Source organism: Pteropus medius, unplaced genomic scaffold (genome assembly GCF_902729225.1).
Source record: "Pteropus medius unplaced genomic scaffold, Ma_sr-lr_union100, whole genome shotgun sequence".
Taxonomy (NCBI): domain Eukaryota; kingdom Metazoa; phylum Chordata; class Mammalia; order Chiroptera; family Pteropodidae; genus Pteropus; species Pteropus medius.
This window is the reverse complement of record NW_024345601.1, coordinates 8,265,236-8,280,998: the sequence shown is the minus strand read 5'-3', so window position 1 is coordinate 8,280,998 and position 15,763 is coordinate 8,265,236. Positions and strand designations below refer to the sequence as shown.

At 37.5% G+C, this 15,763-nt stretch overlaps 1 protein-coding gene across 7 annotated transcripts in view; it reads right to left on the bottom strand.

Moving 5' to 3' along the window:
• Positions 1-15,763, bottom strand: part of TASP1 (taspase 1) — a 219,565-nt gene that overhangs the window by 107,867 nt on the left and 95,935 nt on the right. For 5 of the 7 annotated variants that reach the window (XM_039874470.1, XM_039874471.1, XM_039874468.1 and 2 more), the window contains one exon: positions 11,932-12,010. In XM_039874470.1, coding sequence (XP_039730404.1) covers positions 11,932-12,010 — 79 coding nt within the window. The remainder of the gene's footprint in view (positions 1-11,931; positions 12,011-15,763) is intronic. The other 2 variants (XR_005655313.1, XR_005655314.1) reach the window with 1 other exon arrangement.

Here is a 15,763-nt window from a genome sequence, read left to right as displayed (position 1 = left end):
ATTCACATTTCATTCACATCAATTCATTCAACCAACATCAGAGGCTCAATCAGATGAAGCACCATTCACACATCAGTAAAGAAAACTGATGAAAATCCCAACCTACATGGAGTTTCATAGTAGAGTGGAGTAGAATAAAGAAAAATAAATACATAAAAGTAATAAAATATTAAACAATGATATATACTATGGTAAAAAAAATAAAATGTGGAAGAGGGATAGGAAACGTTGGCTGAGGAAAGATTTATCTGTTTAAATAGGATGGACAGGGAAGATCTCAGTAAGCAAGTGAGTGTGAATGAGGTTGGGGCGGGGCTTAAGATACTGAGGACAAAGAGTAAAGGGAAAGGAAGCAACTCAAGCAAAGGTCTTAAAGTGGGAGTAGTATGCCTGGCATGTTTAAAGTACAGCAAAGTGGCCAATACAGCTGGAATTGAATGAGTAAGAGAAGAAAAGCAGGAGAGCACTTCATATAAGGCCACATAGGTCCTTCATAAGGACTTTAGCTTTTCCTTGGGTAAGATGGGAAGTGGTTAGACCATTCAGAAAGGAGATATAACACATGATTTGCACTAAGTTTGAACATTAATTCCTGTGTTGAGAATAGAGAGCAAAAAAAAAGCAAAAAAAAAAAAAAAGGACCAGCTAGATTAGAGATGACAAGACTTTAAATCTGTTGGTAGCAGTGGAGGCACCAAGAAGTGGTCAGATTTTAAATCTATTTAGAAAGGAGAGTAGACAGGGTTTGTTGCTAAATTGGATTTGGGTGAAAGATAAAAGAGTCACGCATGACTCCAAAATTTTGGCCTGAACCACTGGGAGACTGGTTGCCATTTGCTGTGTGGAAAAGACTGCAAGAGAAGCAAGTGAGGAAGGAGAGGGCAACATCAAGACCTCATATCTGGACATGCTAAATTTGTGATGCCTATTAGACAAACAAGTGCAGACTTTGAATATGCAGTTGAATAATTGAAATCTTGGGAGAGGCCATGTTGGAAATAAAAATACGGGAGTCAGTGGGTGTACAAAAAGAGAGGAAAGTTCAAGGACTAGGCTTCAGAGCATTCTAACACTGAGAGGTCAGTGAGATGAGCAACATTCGCAAAAGAAGACTGAGAAGGAGCAGCCAGTGATGTGGGAAGAAGACCAGAAGAGTATGGTACTCTGGAAGTCTACCAAGGATAGTATTTCCAGAGGGAGCAAGTCATTCAAGCAACTGTGTCAAATGTTGCTTTATAGGACTAAGAGATGACGAGTGAGTTTTGAAGGTGATAGTTAATCTTGACAAGAGCAGATTGGTGGAGAGGTGGAGGAGAAGGCCTGACTGAAGAAGATTTAAGAGCAAATGAGAAGAGTGAACTAAGGGAAAAAAGAACCTAAGTAAAGACAACTCCTTGAAGTTTTATTTTGAAGTGTAGCTAAAAAACAGGTGTCAGAAGGGAAGCTGAACCCCTAGGTGACCTGGTTGCCATTTGCTGTGTGGAAAAGTCCTGAGTAGAATAAGGCTTTTATTCAGGATGATAATCGAGAGACCAAGAAAGTGCAACATATAGAGTACAGAAGAAAAATAATAGTTAATTTTACAAAGGAAGCAGAAACATGGATTTTTGTCTGCCTCCCTACCCCTTCTGGGCCCCCGAAGAGCAATGACCACGTGGCACATATCAATGTCTCAGCAATGGTCTCCTGCTGGCCCTTCCGTCATGTGACTCCATTCTCGCAGGAAAGGCTGCCTTGTGCCCTCCTGACAAAGGTCCTTGGGAAGAAGTTTTGCAGCACAGACTCATTATTAGATAATCTGCTGCAGAGGGGGAGAGGGAGACCTATGGCTGATCACTAGACTAAAAACCAAGAAGCAGTGACATACTTCCCAACCACTGGCTCAGAAATATTAAGGTAAAAGCCTAGTCTCATTCTTTGCACTTTTTAACCCACCCACCTTTAAACATACACCTGGCAAGCCATGCGCACACCCTCACTGATCTCAAGTTTTTAGGACTACCTAGAGCCAAGATCTAGAAAATAAGAGAACCTAGAAAATCAGAAATCACTAGGCCTCATATCAGAAACAAAGCAGATCTTTCTTCATGTCAGAACACTTTAAGAAAGAGAAATTGAAGCATACATCTCCTGATCTCCAGTAAGCTGCCATATAACCCCTAGACTCACTATTTCTCTTTAAGAATAAAACAGACTATAAAAACAAGTAACAGAAGAACAACGTTAAGGTCAACCAGAGCATACACTCAGTCTCCTGTTTTTTTTCTCTTTCGGATCTTCTAATCTTCAATCTACTCTACCTTTCCATAGCTAATATGTATCTCATGTGTTACTGAAAAACTATGTGTAATTCTGATTTAGGCAAGTTGTCAAATTTTAAAATGGTATTTAAAAAAATTCCATAGTAAATAATCTTTCTGAAAAGACAAGCAACCTTCTAGAAGAGGGAGGAATCACATACGCATTTCTTTTTTTTATTATTAAAATATATTTGACACATAACACTGTGTAAATTTAAGGTATACAACATGTTAACTTGATATACTTATACATTATAATATGACTGCCATTGTAGAAAAAATTAGAACCTCTATCATGTTACATAATTATCCTTTCTTTTTAATGGTTGGAATAATTAAGTTCTAGTCACTTAGCAAGTTTGATGATTTTAATACAATATTATTGTCTATACATATGCACTTCTTAATTTCAATTTGTCTATTAAGCACTTATTAAAAGTAAGGCCCTGTGCCAGGCACTCAGTAGACACAAATATATCCGCAGCCCCATTTTCCTCAAAAGCTTATGTCGCCACTTTAAGAAAGCTTGAAAGAAATTATTCTCACAAAAAAAAAAAGCTGAGAATATTAAAAGCTTTTACTTAGTTTATCAATTCTAAAGTACTCTTCATTTGCACATTCTAAATTTTCTGAGATCAGGAGGTGTGTTACAATTGATGTCATACTTTCCATGGCTGTCTTACAGTCTGCAGTTATGAAGCAGCTACCGCTGTCTGTAGAGGTAAGCCATTCTCATTTGTTAACCCTTCGGCTGAGTTATGTGCTATGTTCGAACTACATGTGTGGACTTTAAATGCCATTTAAGATGTGTTCAAAAGCATTACAGTATGATACAGAATTGAAACAGAAAGTGATTTATACAAAGGAAGGCAAAGGAACAGCAAAGGGGCATGACATGGTTACGAGTGAAGCAAATGTTTCTTGTTGGAGGAATAAACCCAATTCTTTATTTTCTTGTAAAGCAACAACCTAGTGTTACATGATAAAAAAGTAGTGTGTCATACTATAATTGTCAATCTTTTTTCCCCTTTAGTGTATCTTTCTGATATTGGTATATCTTGTTCTTGGGTATGACACTAAATTTAAGGGCAACAAAAGCAAAAATAGACAAGTGGGACTACACAAGAAAATAATAAAATGAAAAGGCAACCTACAGGATGGGAAAAATATTTGCGAACTGTATATTTTTGATAAGAGGTTAATATCCAAAATATGTAAGAAACTCCTATAAGTCAATAGCAAAAAAAAAAAATGGTAAGATTAAAACATGGGCAAAGAACAAAGAACTCAAATAGACATTTCTCCAAAGAAGACACATGAATGGCCAGCAGGTACATGAAAAGGTATTCAACATCACTAATCATCAAGGAAATGAAAAATCAAAACCACATTGAGCTACCACCTCAAACCTAATAGAATGGCTATTATCAAAAAGACAAGAGATAACAAGTATTGGTAAGGATATAAAGATATGTAAACCCTTGTACATAGCTGGTGGAACTGCAGAATGGTGCAGCTGCTATGGAAAACAGATGGATATTCCTCGATAAATTAAAAATAGGACTAACATATAATCCAGCAATTCCAATCCAAAAGAACTGAAATTAGGATCTCGAAGAGATATCTGTACCCACCATGTATGTTGCTTCATTATCCACAATAACCAAGAAGTGAAAACCTAAATGTCCATCAATTACATATATGTATCCATCAATTATATATATATATATATATATATATATATATATATATATAATTGAGCTTTAAAAAGGAAGGAAATCCTACCATATACAACAACATGAAATAATCTTGAAGTGAAAAAACCAGTCACAGAAGGACAGATACTGCAAGATTCCATTTACATGAGGTACTAAAGAAAAAGCCACATTGAGATGGGTAGAAGAAGCAGAGATGCAGCCTAGTCAGGACTCACACCACTGGTACAGAGACGCACAAGTGGGAGGAATATCACAACCATGGAGGTGCCCCATGAGGAGTGAGGAGTCTGAGCCCCACATCAGGCTCCCCAGCTCGAGAGACCTGCACTGGGAAAAGAATCCCCATAAGATCTGGTTATGAAAACCAGCAGGGATTACCTCTAGAAGAGCTGATGGGCTGTGGGAAACTAAAATTCCAGTCTTAAAGGGCTGATGCACATTCTAACTTACTCCAAGGTCCAGAGGAGAAGCATCAGTCTGGAAAGTTCCTGGGTCGTTCATGAAGGAGATATACTGACTAATTTTAGGGCCAGTGCCAGAGGGGCAGGGGTTTGGTAGAACTTTCTCTGGGGTACAAAAGTGCTGTCAGGGACTATTTATTCTTTGTGCTTTTTTTTTTAACTGTCTAAGTACCTAGCTGGCCCGGTGCTGGTGGACACCAACTCTGACACATCCTATCAACCTTGCTAACACCATTTTCCCTGCCCTGGCATTTCCCTGAGTTCCCACCCTGCCCAACCTGCCCACGAAGGCCAGAGACCCTCCCAAACAGCTCTATCCCTGCCACGCACAGCAGGCAGCCTCGGCTAGGCCCCAGAGTCCCTGCCATGTGACTCTAGTCCCAACACACCTGGCAAGCAGCCTTAGCCAGCACTAGAGCCACTTCAAAGTGGTTCTCACTCTGGGGGAGCCAACCCCACATAACGGAATGCCCACGAAAGTTGTGGCCAAGCCTCACAGCCAACCAGGCCGGGAACCAATCCTACCGACTAGTATGCCCAAAGAAGTTATGGCAGGGCCTTACAGACAGAGATGTAGGCACACCCACAGCAATCACAGACCAACTACAACAAAGGGAAACCCCTGGAGAACCTGGCTCTGGTGGTAAGGGGGACTGTGCCACTGGGCCCCATAGGACACCTTCTACATAAGGCTACTCTTTCAAGACCAGGAGACATAGCTGACCTACCTAATGCATAGAAAGAAACACAGAGAGATAGGCAAAATGAAGAGACAAAGGAATATATTTCAAAGGAAAGAACAAAATAAAACCCAAGAAAAAAATTAAAAATTGAAACAGAGATGAGCAGTATAACAGATAGAGTTCAAAGTAATGGTTATAAAAATACTCACTGAACTCAGCAGAAGAATAAATAAATAAAATGAGAACTTCAACAAAGAGATAGGAAATAAAGAAAAGACCCAAATAGAACTTAAGAATACAATAACCAAAATGAAAAATACAGTAGAGAGAATCAACAGCAGATTAGATGATAAAGAAGAACAGATGAGTGATCTGGAAGCCAGGGTAATGGAAATCACTGATTCAAAACAGAAAAAAAAAAAAAAAAAAGAATTAAAAAAAAACGAGAATAGTTTAAGGGGTCTCTGGGACAACATCGAGCTAACAACATTCACATGATAAGGGTCCCAGAGGGAGAAGATAGAGAGAAAAAAGGAAAGAAAACCTATCTAAAGAAACAATTACTGAAAACTCCCCAAACCCGGCAAAAAGAACACACATCCAAGTCCAGGAAGCATAGTGAGTCCAAAACAAGATGAACCCAAAGAGACAAATACCAATAAATATCATAATTAAAATGTCAAAAGTTAAAGACAAAGAGAAAAATCTTAAAAGCAGTAAGGGAAAAAACAACTACTTACATAAAAGGAAAACTTTCCATAAGACTGTCAGCTGAGTTTTCAGCAGAAACTTTGCAGGTCAGAAGGGAGTGACATGATTATTCAGAGTGATGAAAGAGAAAGCCTACAATCAAGAATACTCTATCTGGCAAGGTTATCATTCAGAATTGAAGAAGAGAGAGTTTCCCAGACAACCTGGAAGAGTTCATTATCACTAAACCAGCATTACAAAAAAATGTAAAAGCACTTCTTTAGGCAGAAAAGAAAATTCAAAAAATAGAATAAGAAAATATATACAATAAAAAAATTTACAGGCAAATATATAATAGAGGTAGTGGATCAATGACTGATAAAGCTAGTAAGAAGGTTAAGCACAAAAGTAGTAAAATCATCTGTATCTACAATAATTAGTTAAGAAATATACACACACAAAAAAAACATGTAAAATGTGACATCAAAAACATAAAATGGGTGAGTGGTATGAGTAAAAATGTAGTGCTTTTAGAATGCATTAGAACTTAAGCAGCATCAACTTAAAATAGACTGCTATATAAATAGGTTGTTATATATGAATCTCATGAAAACCACAAAGCAAACACCTGTAATAGATACATACAAAAAAAGAGAAAGACATCAAATATAACACTAAAAAAAGTCATCAAGTCACAAGGGAAGAGAGTAAGATAAAGGCTAAAAAAACCAACCAGAAAACAATTAACAAAATGGCAATGAGTACATACTTATCAGTAATTATTTTAAATGTAAATGGACTAATGCTCCAATCAAAAGACACAGGGTTGCTGAGTGGATTAAAAAAAACAAGGCCCATACACATGTTGCCTACTAGATACTATCTTCAGATGGACAGAGACACAAAGACTAAAAGTGAAGTGATCAAAAAACATCTTCAGTGCAAATGAAATGAAAAGAAAGTTGGAGTAGCAATACCTATATCACATAAAATAGATGTTAAAACAAAGACTGATAAGAGACAAAGAAGGACAGTTCATAATGATAATGCAATATAAAGTTCTTATATGTCTAAACACTCAACTTAGAAGCACCTAAATATATAAAGGAAACATTAACAGACATAACGGGAGAAACTGGAAGTAATATAACATTAGTAGGGGGGTTTAGAATCCCACTTACATCAATGGATACATTCATTCAGACAGAAAACCAAAAAGGAAATAGTGGCCTTAAACAACACGTTAGATCAGATGGTCTTAATAGAACATTCCATCCAAGAATACACACTCTGTTCGCGTGTACATGAAACATTCTCTAGGATAGGTCACATGTTAGGCCACAAAACAAATCTCAATAAATTTAAGAATATAGAAATCATATTGAGCATCTTTTCCAATCACAACAGTATGAAATTAGAAATAAATTACAAGAAAACTGAAAAAACACAAAGTTGAGGAGGCTAAACAACATACTACTAAATTATCAACGGATTAATAAAGAAATCAAAGAGCAAATAAAAAAATACCTTGAAACAAATGAAAATAGAATCATCTTTTCAAAATCTATGGGACACAGCAAAAGCAGTTCTAAGAGGGAAGTTTATAGTGATACAGCTTACTTCAAGAAACAAGAAAAAGTTCAAAAATCCTAACCATACACCTAAAGGAACTAGAAAAAGAAGAACAAACAAAGCCCAAAGTTAGTAGAAAGAAGGAAATTAGAGTCAGTGTAGAAACAGACAGAAAAGAGACCAAAAAAAAAAAAAGAAAAGAAAAGAAAAGAAAAGATATTGAAACTAAAAGCTTGCTCTTTGAAAAGATAAAATTGATGAACTTTAGGCAGGCTCATCAAGAAAAAAGACAGAGAATCCAAATAAAACCATAGATGAAAGAGAAGTTACAACCGACAACATAGAAATACAAAGGATCTTGAGAATGCTATGAACAGCTAACATTATACTCAATGGTAAAAAGCTAAAAGCTTTTCCTCTAATATCAGGAACAAGACATAAATGCCCACTCTCATCACTTTTATTCAACATAGTATTGGAAGTCCTAGCCACAGCAATCAGACAAGAAAAACAAATAAAAGCCATCCAAATTCTAAAGGAAAAAGGTAAACTGTCACTACTTGCAGATGATATGATATTATATGCAGAAAACTTTAAAGAATCCACTAAAAAGTTAAAAGTAATAAATGAATTCAGTAAAGCTGAAGTATACAAAATTAATATACAGAAATCTGTTGTTTCTATACATTAATAATGAACCATCAGAAGGAGAAATTAAAAGAATCCCATTTACAATTGCATCAAAAAGATACCTCGAGATAAATTTAACCAAGGAGGTGAAAAACCTATACTCTGAAAACTATAAGACATTGATGGAAAAAAAAAAAAAAAAAAAGGAAGATGATGCAAATAAATGGAAAGATACACTGTGTTTATGAATTGGAAGGATTAATATTGTTAAAATGTCTCTATTACTCCACGCAATTTACACATTCAATGTAATCCCTATCAAAATACCAATGGCTTCTTTTTCACAGAACTAGAACAAATAATCTTTAAATTTGTATGGAACCACAAAAGACCCAAATAGTCAAGCAATCTTGAGAAAGGAAAACAAAGTTGGAGGTATCATGCACTAATTTCAAACTCTATCAGAGTGAAAGTCAATTTTATGTAGAATCTAAAAACCAAAACAAAACAAAAACAGATTAATAGGCAAAGAGAACAAATTGATGGTTGCCAGAGGGAAGGAGGGAGGGGAATGGGCAAACAAAGCTGAAGGAGATTAAGAGATACAAACTTCCAGTTGTATAATAAATACCTGGGACATAATGTACAGTATAATATAGTCAGTAATATTATAACTTTGTACAAGAACAGATTGTTACTAGACTTATCATGGTGATCACTTCACAGGGTATATAAATGTCAAATCACTATTTAGTACACCTAAAATAAATATAATATTGTATGCTAACTATACTTTAATTTTTTAAAATGGTTAAAATGGTAAAAAAAAAAATTGTTAAGGTAGATCTCATGTTAAGTGTTCTTATCACAGTAAAAAAAATATATCTATCATCACCTAGTATTTTAAAATTAATGGTGCATCTTATAAAAGATGGTGACTTAGATTCAATTAAATATAGGTAAGTATTGAGCCGCTACTCTGGGCCAGGAAGTGTGCTAAGTTCCTGTTATATGTCAACTCATTCAATCCCCATAAATATTGAGGTAAATATTTTTCCTGTTTTACAAATAACCCTTTGCCTGGGTCACAGCCAATGAGTGAAAGTCTGAACAAAGACCCAGGTATCTATTCTGCTTCCTCCCTAGCTAGGCAAATTTCCACGATGCTGGAACATTAGTCAGAGTTTGCAAGGTCAGTTCCTTACTCATTACTCTCTCCCTACTCATTACTCCCCACTCAGTGATGAGAACAAGATGCTTGAGTTGATCCCTCGGGCTAATGACCACATCCTGCCTGGCCTTGGAAGAGCCCTACCCTTACCATAACTATCTTCCCTCTGTCTTACAATCATCACCTCCCAAGAACCTAAACCTAAAATGTAGGCCAGGTCTTTAGATTTTCTTCAAGAGCCTAAGGCATGAGTCCTTTATATTTTGGCCAAACAATTGCAAAATTCTATACTCCACCTTTCTTCTGATTTGGTCACCCACCTCTGCCATGTGCTTCCATTGTCAACCTCAAAGCAACAGCCCAAGGAGAAACAAGGTGAAGCAATCACACAAAGTCCCACAAATGGAAAGAACTAAAAACTTGCTCAAACACCTTCAGGTTCTGTAGGCTGATGATGGTTAGTCTTTAAACTTGGGAAGGATATAACATAGCAAGCTGGGTATCCAAGTTGACAAGCTACAATGGATATCATGAACTGGATACCTAAAGCTATGTTTAGTCATATGAAACTATCTTCAAAAATGTAAGGTGGGCAGAGGAGAAAATATCCAAAGGAAAGGAAGAAAGACCTTAATTCTACCATTTTAGCTATACCCACCCACTGCATTCTACTTGACAGAATCAAATCCAGTAAGTATGTTATTCCAACTTCCACATCACCAATTAAAAAAAGGAGAAGGGTGGACAATCCTCCCAAAATTGATTTTCTTTTCCAAAGTAACAAAGTCAGGCAAGCTCTCAGTATTTCAACTTAAAGTAGAATCCAGGTCTCCTCACATCTAGACATGAGAGTAGGATTTAAACAACAACAAACCAACTCACTGAAAAACATACTGACCGACAATAAAAGTGACACAACACATGACACTGACTGATAGCTTCTTTGGGAAAATAAAACAATAAATTATCTATTTTAAACTTCAGTTTATTCAAATACCACAATTTTCCATAGACATAGAGCCATACCTAATTATAGGCACAAGCTAATTCTTAAATACTATGTGTAAAAATTTCCACCAATATTATTAAAAATTAATTCATATAATTACATTATGCTCATTCCTCCAAAATTAAAGACTGAAAAAACAACTTTTGCCAGTTATGTTACTATGGTTTAGATCCAACATTAATTCATTTGAACTTCCCCTGAAAAGCCTCTAAATCAAAGCTATTTTTCCACTGACACAGGGAATGGATGTAGGTCAGGAAGCTGCTACAAAAGGTAGGCAGGAGAATATGGATCTGAAATGATAGGGTCAGGTCAGCAGAAAGGGAAAGAAGTGAAAAATATGAGAATAGTACCAAGATTTCAAGTCTAAGCAAAGACTAGGATTGTGATGGCAATAAAAGAGATAGGGAATACAGGAAAGATGGCCAAGGGGTAGGAATAAGAAAACAAAGTGTTTTTGTTGAGTCTGCTGAATTTGATGTACATACATGATACCCACAGGGACATGTACAGCAGGAAAGGACTCATGTGTGCCTCTAGGGAAAAGTCCAGAGTAGAAATAGCCATGGAAGCCAACACCCTAAGAGATAACTGCTGAAATCATGGGAACAACAGCAATAGTACTAAATCACCAAGAGAAAGCATACAGTGAGATGAAGAAGAGAAAGCAAAGGCCCAAATCTGAGGTTAGCCTTGGGAAGAGTCTGTGAAGAAGGTCAAGATGGAGCAGATAAGAGAAGAATGAAAAACCAAGAGAGCTCCAGGATCAGTGCTATGGACTGACAGAAAATAGCCATCTACATCAGAGATCACAGAAAGAGTCAAGAATTGTCAGGAGAAGAAGGCCATTGAATTGGGTGGTTTCTTTGTATTGTGGGACAGAAACTAATGTCATAAGAAACCGAAGAGAGAAAAGAAGGAAAGGCAGCCATATCTGTCTGCCCTCTTAATAAAGCCTGAGGATATGGGAGAAAGGCCTAGAACTGTAACTTGATAGATAACACAGAAAACCAATATTATTTTGTCAATATAAACCAATATTATTTTGTCAGCCATGCATATCACCACATTTAAAAAAAGGTTTCGAGTACATCTGGCACAAGCATTAAAAAAAAATTTAATCTAAACTTTGATCTGTACGTCAACCATTCTTCTCATTAAAATTCACCCCCAGTAACACACACACACACACACACACACACACACACACACACACTCATTTCTAAATGATGACTTTTCTAATACAGGTACAAAAAGAAGATGCACATTTTATTAAAAGTGTACTTAGAGAACTGAACATTATCAACTACACATTTCAAAATACACCTTATAAGTATTATGTCAACATTTTACTCAAGAGTTATTATCTCTAGGTTTTGAAATGACGCTACTTTTATATTTTTTGTGATCTAAATTTGGCACTATCATGAGTCATTAGAGAAAAAAAGCCATAAAAAATATTATTAAGGTATAGTCAACTCCAAGGTTATGTTGAAAATGTTAGAAAAGCATTTGTGTTACTTACATTGTAAAACAATCCTTAAAATCTCCCAAATATCAAAGATCATTTATACGCCTATGCTTTTGTTATGCGGTGTTTTAACACATGCTTTATGTTTACATAAAAATATTGTTTTCAATCATTAATGACCCATAAAGTTGAAGTTATGAAAAATGGTCATGAAAGCAGTAAATACCTGAGGTACTCACAGCTGTAGAGTAGGGATTATGAGCTCCAGTATTTTCAGCCCAGCAGCCACATCCATAAAGAGCAGCCTGAAAAAAAAAAAAAGAAAAAGAAAATAGATAAATATTTCAGAAATATTATATGTAATTACTAGCTTTAAACAAAAAACAATCATACCCATCTGATAAATTTAATAACAATATGTATCAACTGGGCAATAATACCAGAGATTACATAAAATCTACCCAAACAACAGTCTAATAATATCAAAACTATTTTTTCAGCTATTGTACTAATCTAAAAAATTTCAGAAAATAGCAAAAGAAAGTTTCTTAGTCTCATCAATGTAATTTTTCTTCTCTGGAAAATCTTCCCCCTATTGTAATTTGTCAGCTAGTTGCTATTCTGACTCCTTGAATTCATTATAGTTGCCTTAAAATAGTGGTTCTCAAATTAGGCGTGTGTCAAATTATTTGGGGAATATAGTAAAAGGAACCTTGGTTCCCAGATATTCTGATTCGGTCATCTGGAAGCTAATCCAGGAATCAGTTATATTTACCAGGACTCCAGGAGACTGGGATGCAGGTGATTCTTCTGCCATGTCCTAGAAACCTCATAGGAGGGCCTTTCCCATACCTTTCCTCGGGCGGCAAAATAGGAACTGCAAACAGTTATAGACCAAAGGGCCCAGTATATGCTCAGCACTGTGCTAGAGACTGTCAGGTGTAAAGAAAGGAGGCAAAAAGGTCTACCCATGCTAATCACTTTGTGAAATATCGGAGCAGATTTATATGTTTGAAACCGCCAGGAAGGAACACAATAGGCTACTACAGTCTTATAAAAGAATATGTCAATCATTCCTATTTTGTTCTCAATTAATGCTAGCCAGAATATCTGGATGCATCTCTTCAACATCCACAATGAATTTTCTGCCTTTGGGAAGGGAATCACAACTGACAATTTTTCACTCCTTAGTCAGAAGCAGAATGAGAAAAACCTTTACATAGAGAAATACAAGGAGGCATGCTCAAGAACGTTCATTACCACATGTTTGGTGAGAATAAAAAAATGAAAACAACATAAATGTCAATCAGTAAGGAAATGGCTATACATTGGCATATAATATGTAGAATTCACTGCCAAGTTTCAAGGAATTAAATTAAATCAGTCCCCCCACCAAAAAAAAAAGAAAGAAAGAAAAAGAGGCAAGCCACAATACATTCACTATTCAATATGACTGACAAAGTAAAAAGATATTCCCATAAAATAGTACTGTTATTTAGTAGGAGCTCACTTCTAAGAACTGGAAGAAGAAGCTAAGACTGGGAATGGTAATGAGGTAGACTTCAGCTTTCGATAATACTCTATTTTTCTTTACAAGGACTTCAGAACATATTTGCTCCAATATTCTCCCCAGAGCAGAAATCTCCATGAAATATCCCAGGTACTTCTGATATTGAAATGCTTCCTACCTCATATGGAAATATATATCCCTTTTGGACACTTTCCATTGGTGAAAAGTTCTTCCTTAGATTACATAAAGGATGTCTGCTTTATAACTTCTACCCACTAGTAATGATTCTACTCTCTGGAAATACTTTACCTCCTCCTAAAGCCCTCTGAATCTTTTTAAACAGCTATCCTGGTGCTATAATTACTCTTTTCTTACTCAAAGAATCCTAGATTTGTGAACTGTTCCTCAAGTCCTTGAAATGCACATACACATATCCCACTTCCCTATTCGCCTTCCTTGAGAAATAATCAAAATTTAGGAAAACTTTAGTTGAAGTCTGTCATGTTCATGTGATCCACAGTTGCTATCCCCAGTTGTCATAACAATAGCCCTCTTAACAGTAAAACCAAGAACTGAACACAACACTCCCAATATAGCAGGCAATAGGAAATACATTATTGCCTTTGAAAACATCATGCTTCCTAAATACATAAGAATGCTGGGTCAGAGTGGCAACTGAAAGCTCTAAAGAAAGGATTCGGCACACAGATTTCTTAATAAAATTGGCATACTTGTGGGATAAGCCATTCAACTTGTACCACCTAGGACGGATGCTGGGTCAGCCAAAGCCTCAGAGAACACATTACCTCAGTAGAAGTATCCATTCTTCATTCATTGAAAAACCTGCACATTAGCCCATTGTCCTTGCAATTTCCCACAAATATCCCGACCAGGAGCCTGAATCCCCAAAAATAGTAAATAAAACCACAAGGATACCTCTTAGAAGACCAGTGGAGGTCATCTCTTTCTAGTAAAGAAAGAACATTTATCCTTACTCTTATTTCTCCCAAGCAAATTCCCTTTATGCCTCCTCAATTTCATTGTCCTACTTCTTAACTTTCTGAAACTGGTTGCGCTGAAATAGTGATAGATAAGATAAAAGAATCAGAGTTTTTCTCTCTCTTATCCACTTCTTTGGATAAAACATAACAAACGTAAGTAGGCCTTAAAAATCAATAACGAAAAGGATTTCCAGTGAGAATGGTGGAGTAGGTAAATGCTGTGCTGGCCTCCTCTCACAACCACATCAAAATTACAACTAAACTACAAACAACCATCAATGAGAATTACCTGACGTGTACCTGAACAGAAGTCCTACAACTAAGGACACACTGAAGAAGCCACCTGGAGACTGGTAGGAGGGGTGGAGATATGGAACGAGCTGGTCACACCTGAGTGTGGTGGTTAAGGATCTAAAGGGATATCTTGGCTGCAGAGATCCCGTGAAGGAGCAAGGGTTCCCAGCCCCACACCAGGCTCCCCAGCCCTGGGTTCCAGTGCCAGGAAAAGAAGTCCTCACAACTTCTGGCTGTGAAAACCAGGAGAGATTGTGGCTGAGTAAGATGGAAGGCTGCTAGAGTCCCAGGCATTCCACTTAAAGAACCCACGTGTGAACTTATTTACTGATGAACTCACAGCACTAGGGCAGCAGCTCAAAGAGCACCAGGGACATATGGAGAAGAACTAAATTATCTGGCTTCAGCTTTTTCCCAGTCAGAAATGCTGGCAGAATCCATTGTCTCTTTGTTGAGCCCTCCCACACCTGACTTGCAGACCCAAATGGCCACCACTTCTGAGTCTCCATCAATCTCACTAACACTGTTCACCTTGCCCTAATGAGTCCCTGAGACCTCCCCTCCCCCAACTTGCGGGCCCATCCATGCTGCTTCCAGTAGCTTTTGCATACAAACGGCCTGTCTTCATTCATGCTACAGACTTTCCTAAAATATCTAAAAGGTTCACAAAACCCAAACAAACAGTAGTTGACTTCAGCATGTCCTGTACATCTTGCTGAGGAGCCCCAAGCCCGCACTAGTGGCAGTCAGCTTTGATTCACGGCTTGGCCTCTCAAGGCACCTCCAAACTCAGTGCCGGTTGTGATCATCAGTGGATTGCTTAGTGGCTCATGACAAGTGGCCTTGGGCAGGGCAAAGGCTGCCACTGAACTTGGCCTGAGGTGGAGCCCCTCCCAGGTGGCCCCAGAGCCAGCACACCTGGTGGCTGGCTTTGGACCAAGCTAGAACACCACTGGGGATGCATCTGAGGATAACACATCCAAATGGCATGCTGGGCAGGCACCAGAGCCCTGCTAAAGCTAAACCTGCTCTGTAGAGTCAGCCCCTGCACAATAGCTCCTTCACTGTAGTCCTCATAATTGCTCAGCCTGAGGGTCAATCCCTCTCATAGACATGCAAACAGCAACCAAGGCTGCTATAACAGCACATACAACCCATACAAAGGATACACTGGAGCACCCTGCTCAGGTGACCAGGAAGACTGCTTCACTGGGCCCCACAGGACAGCTACTACATAAGGCTTCTCTACTAAG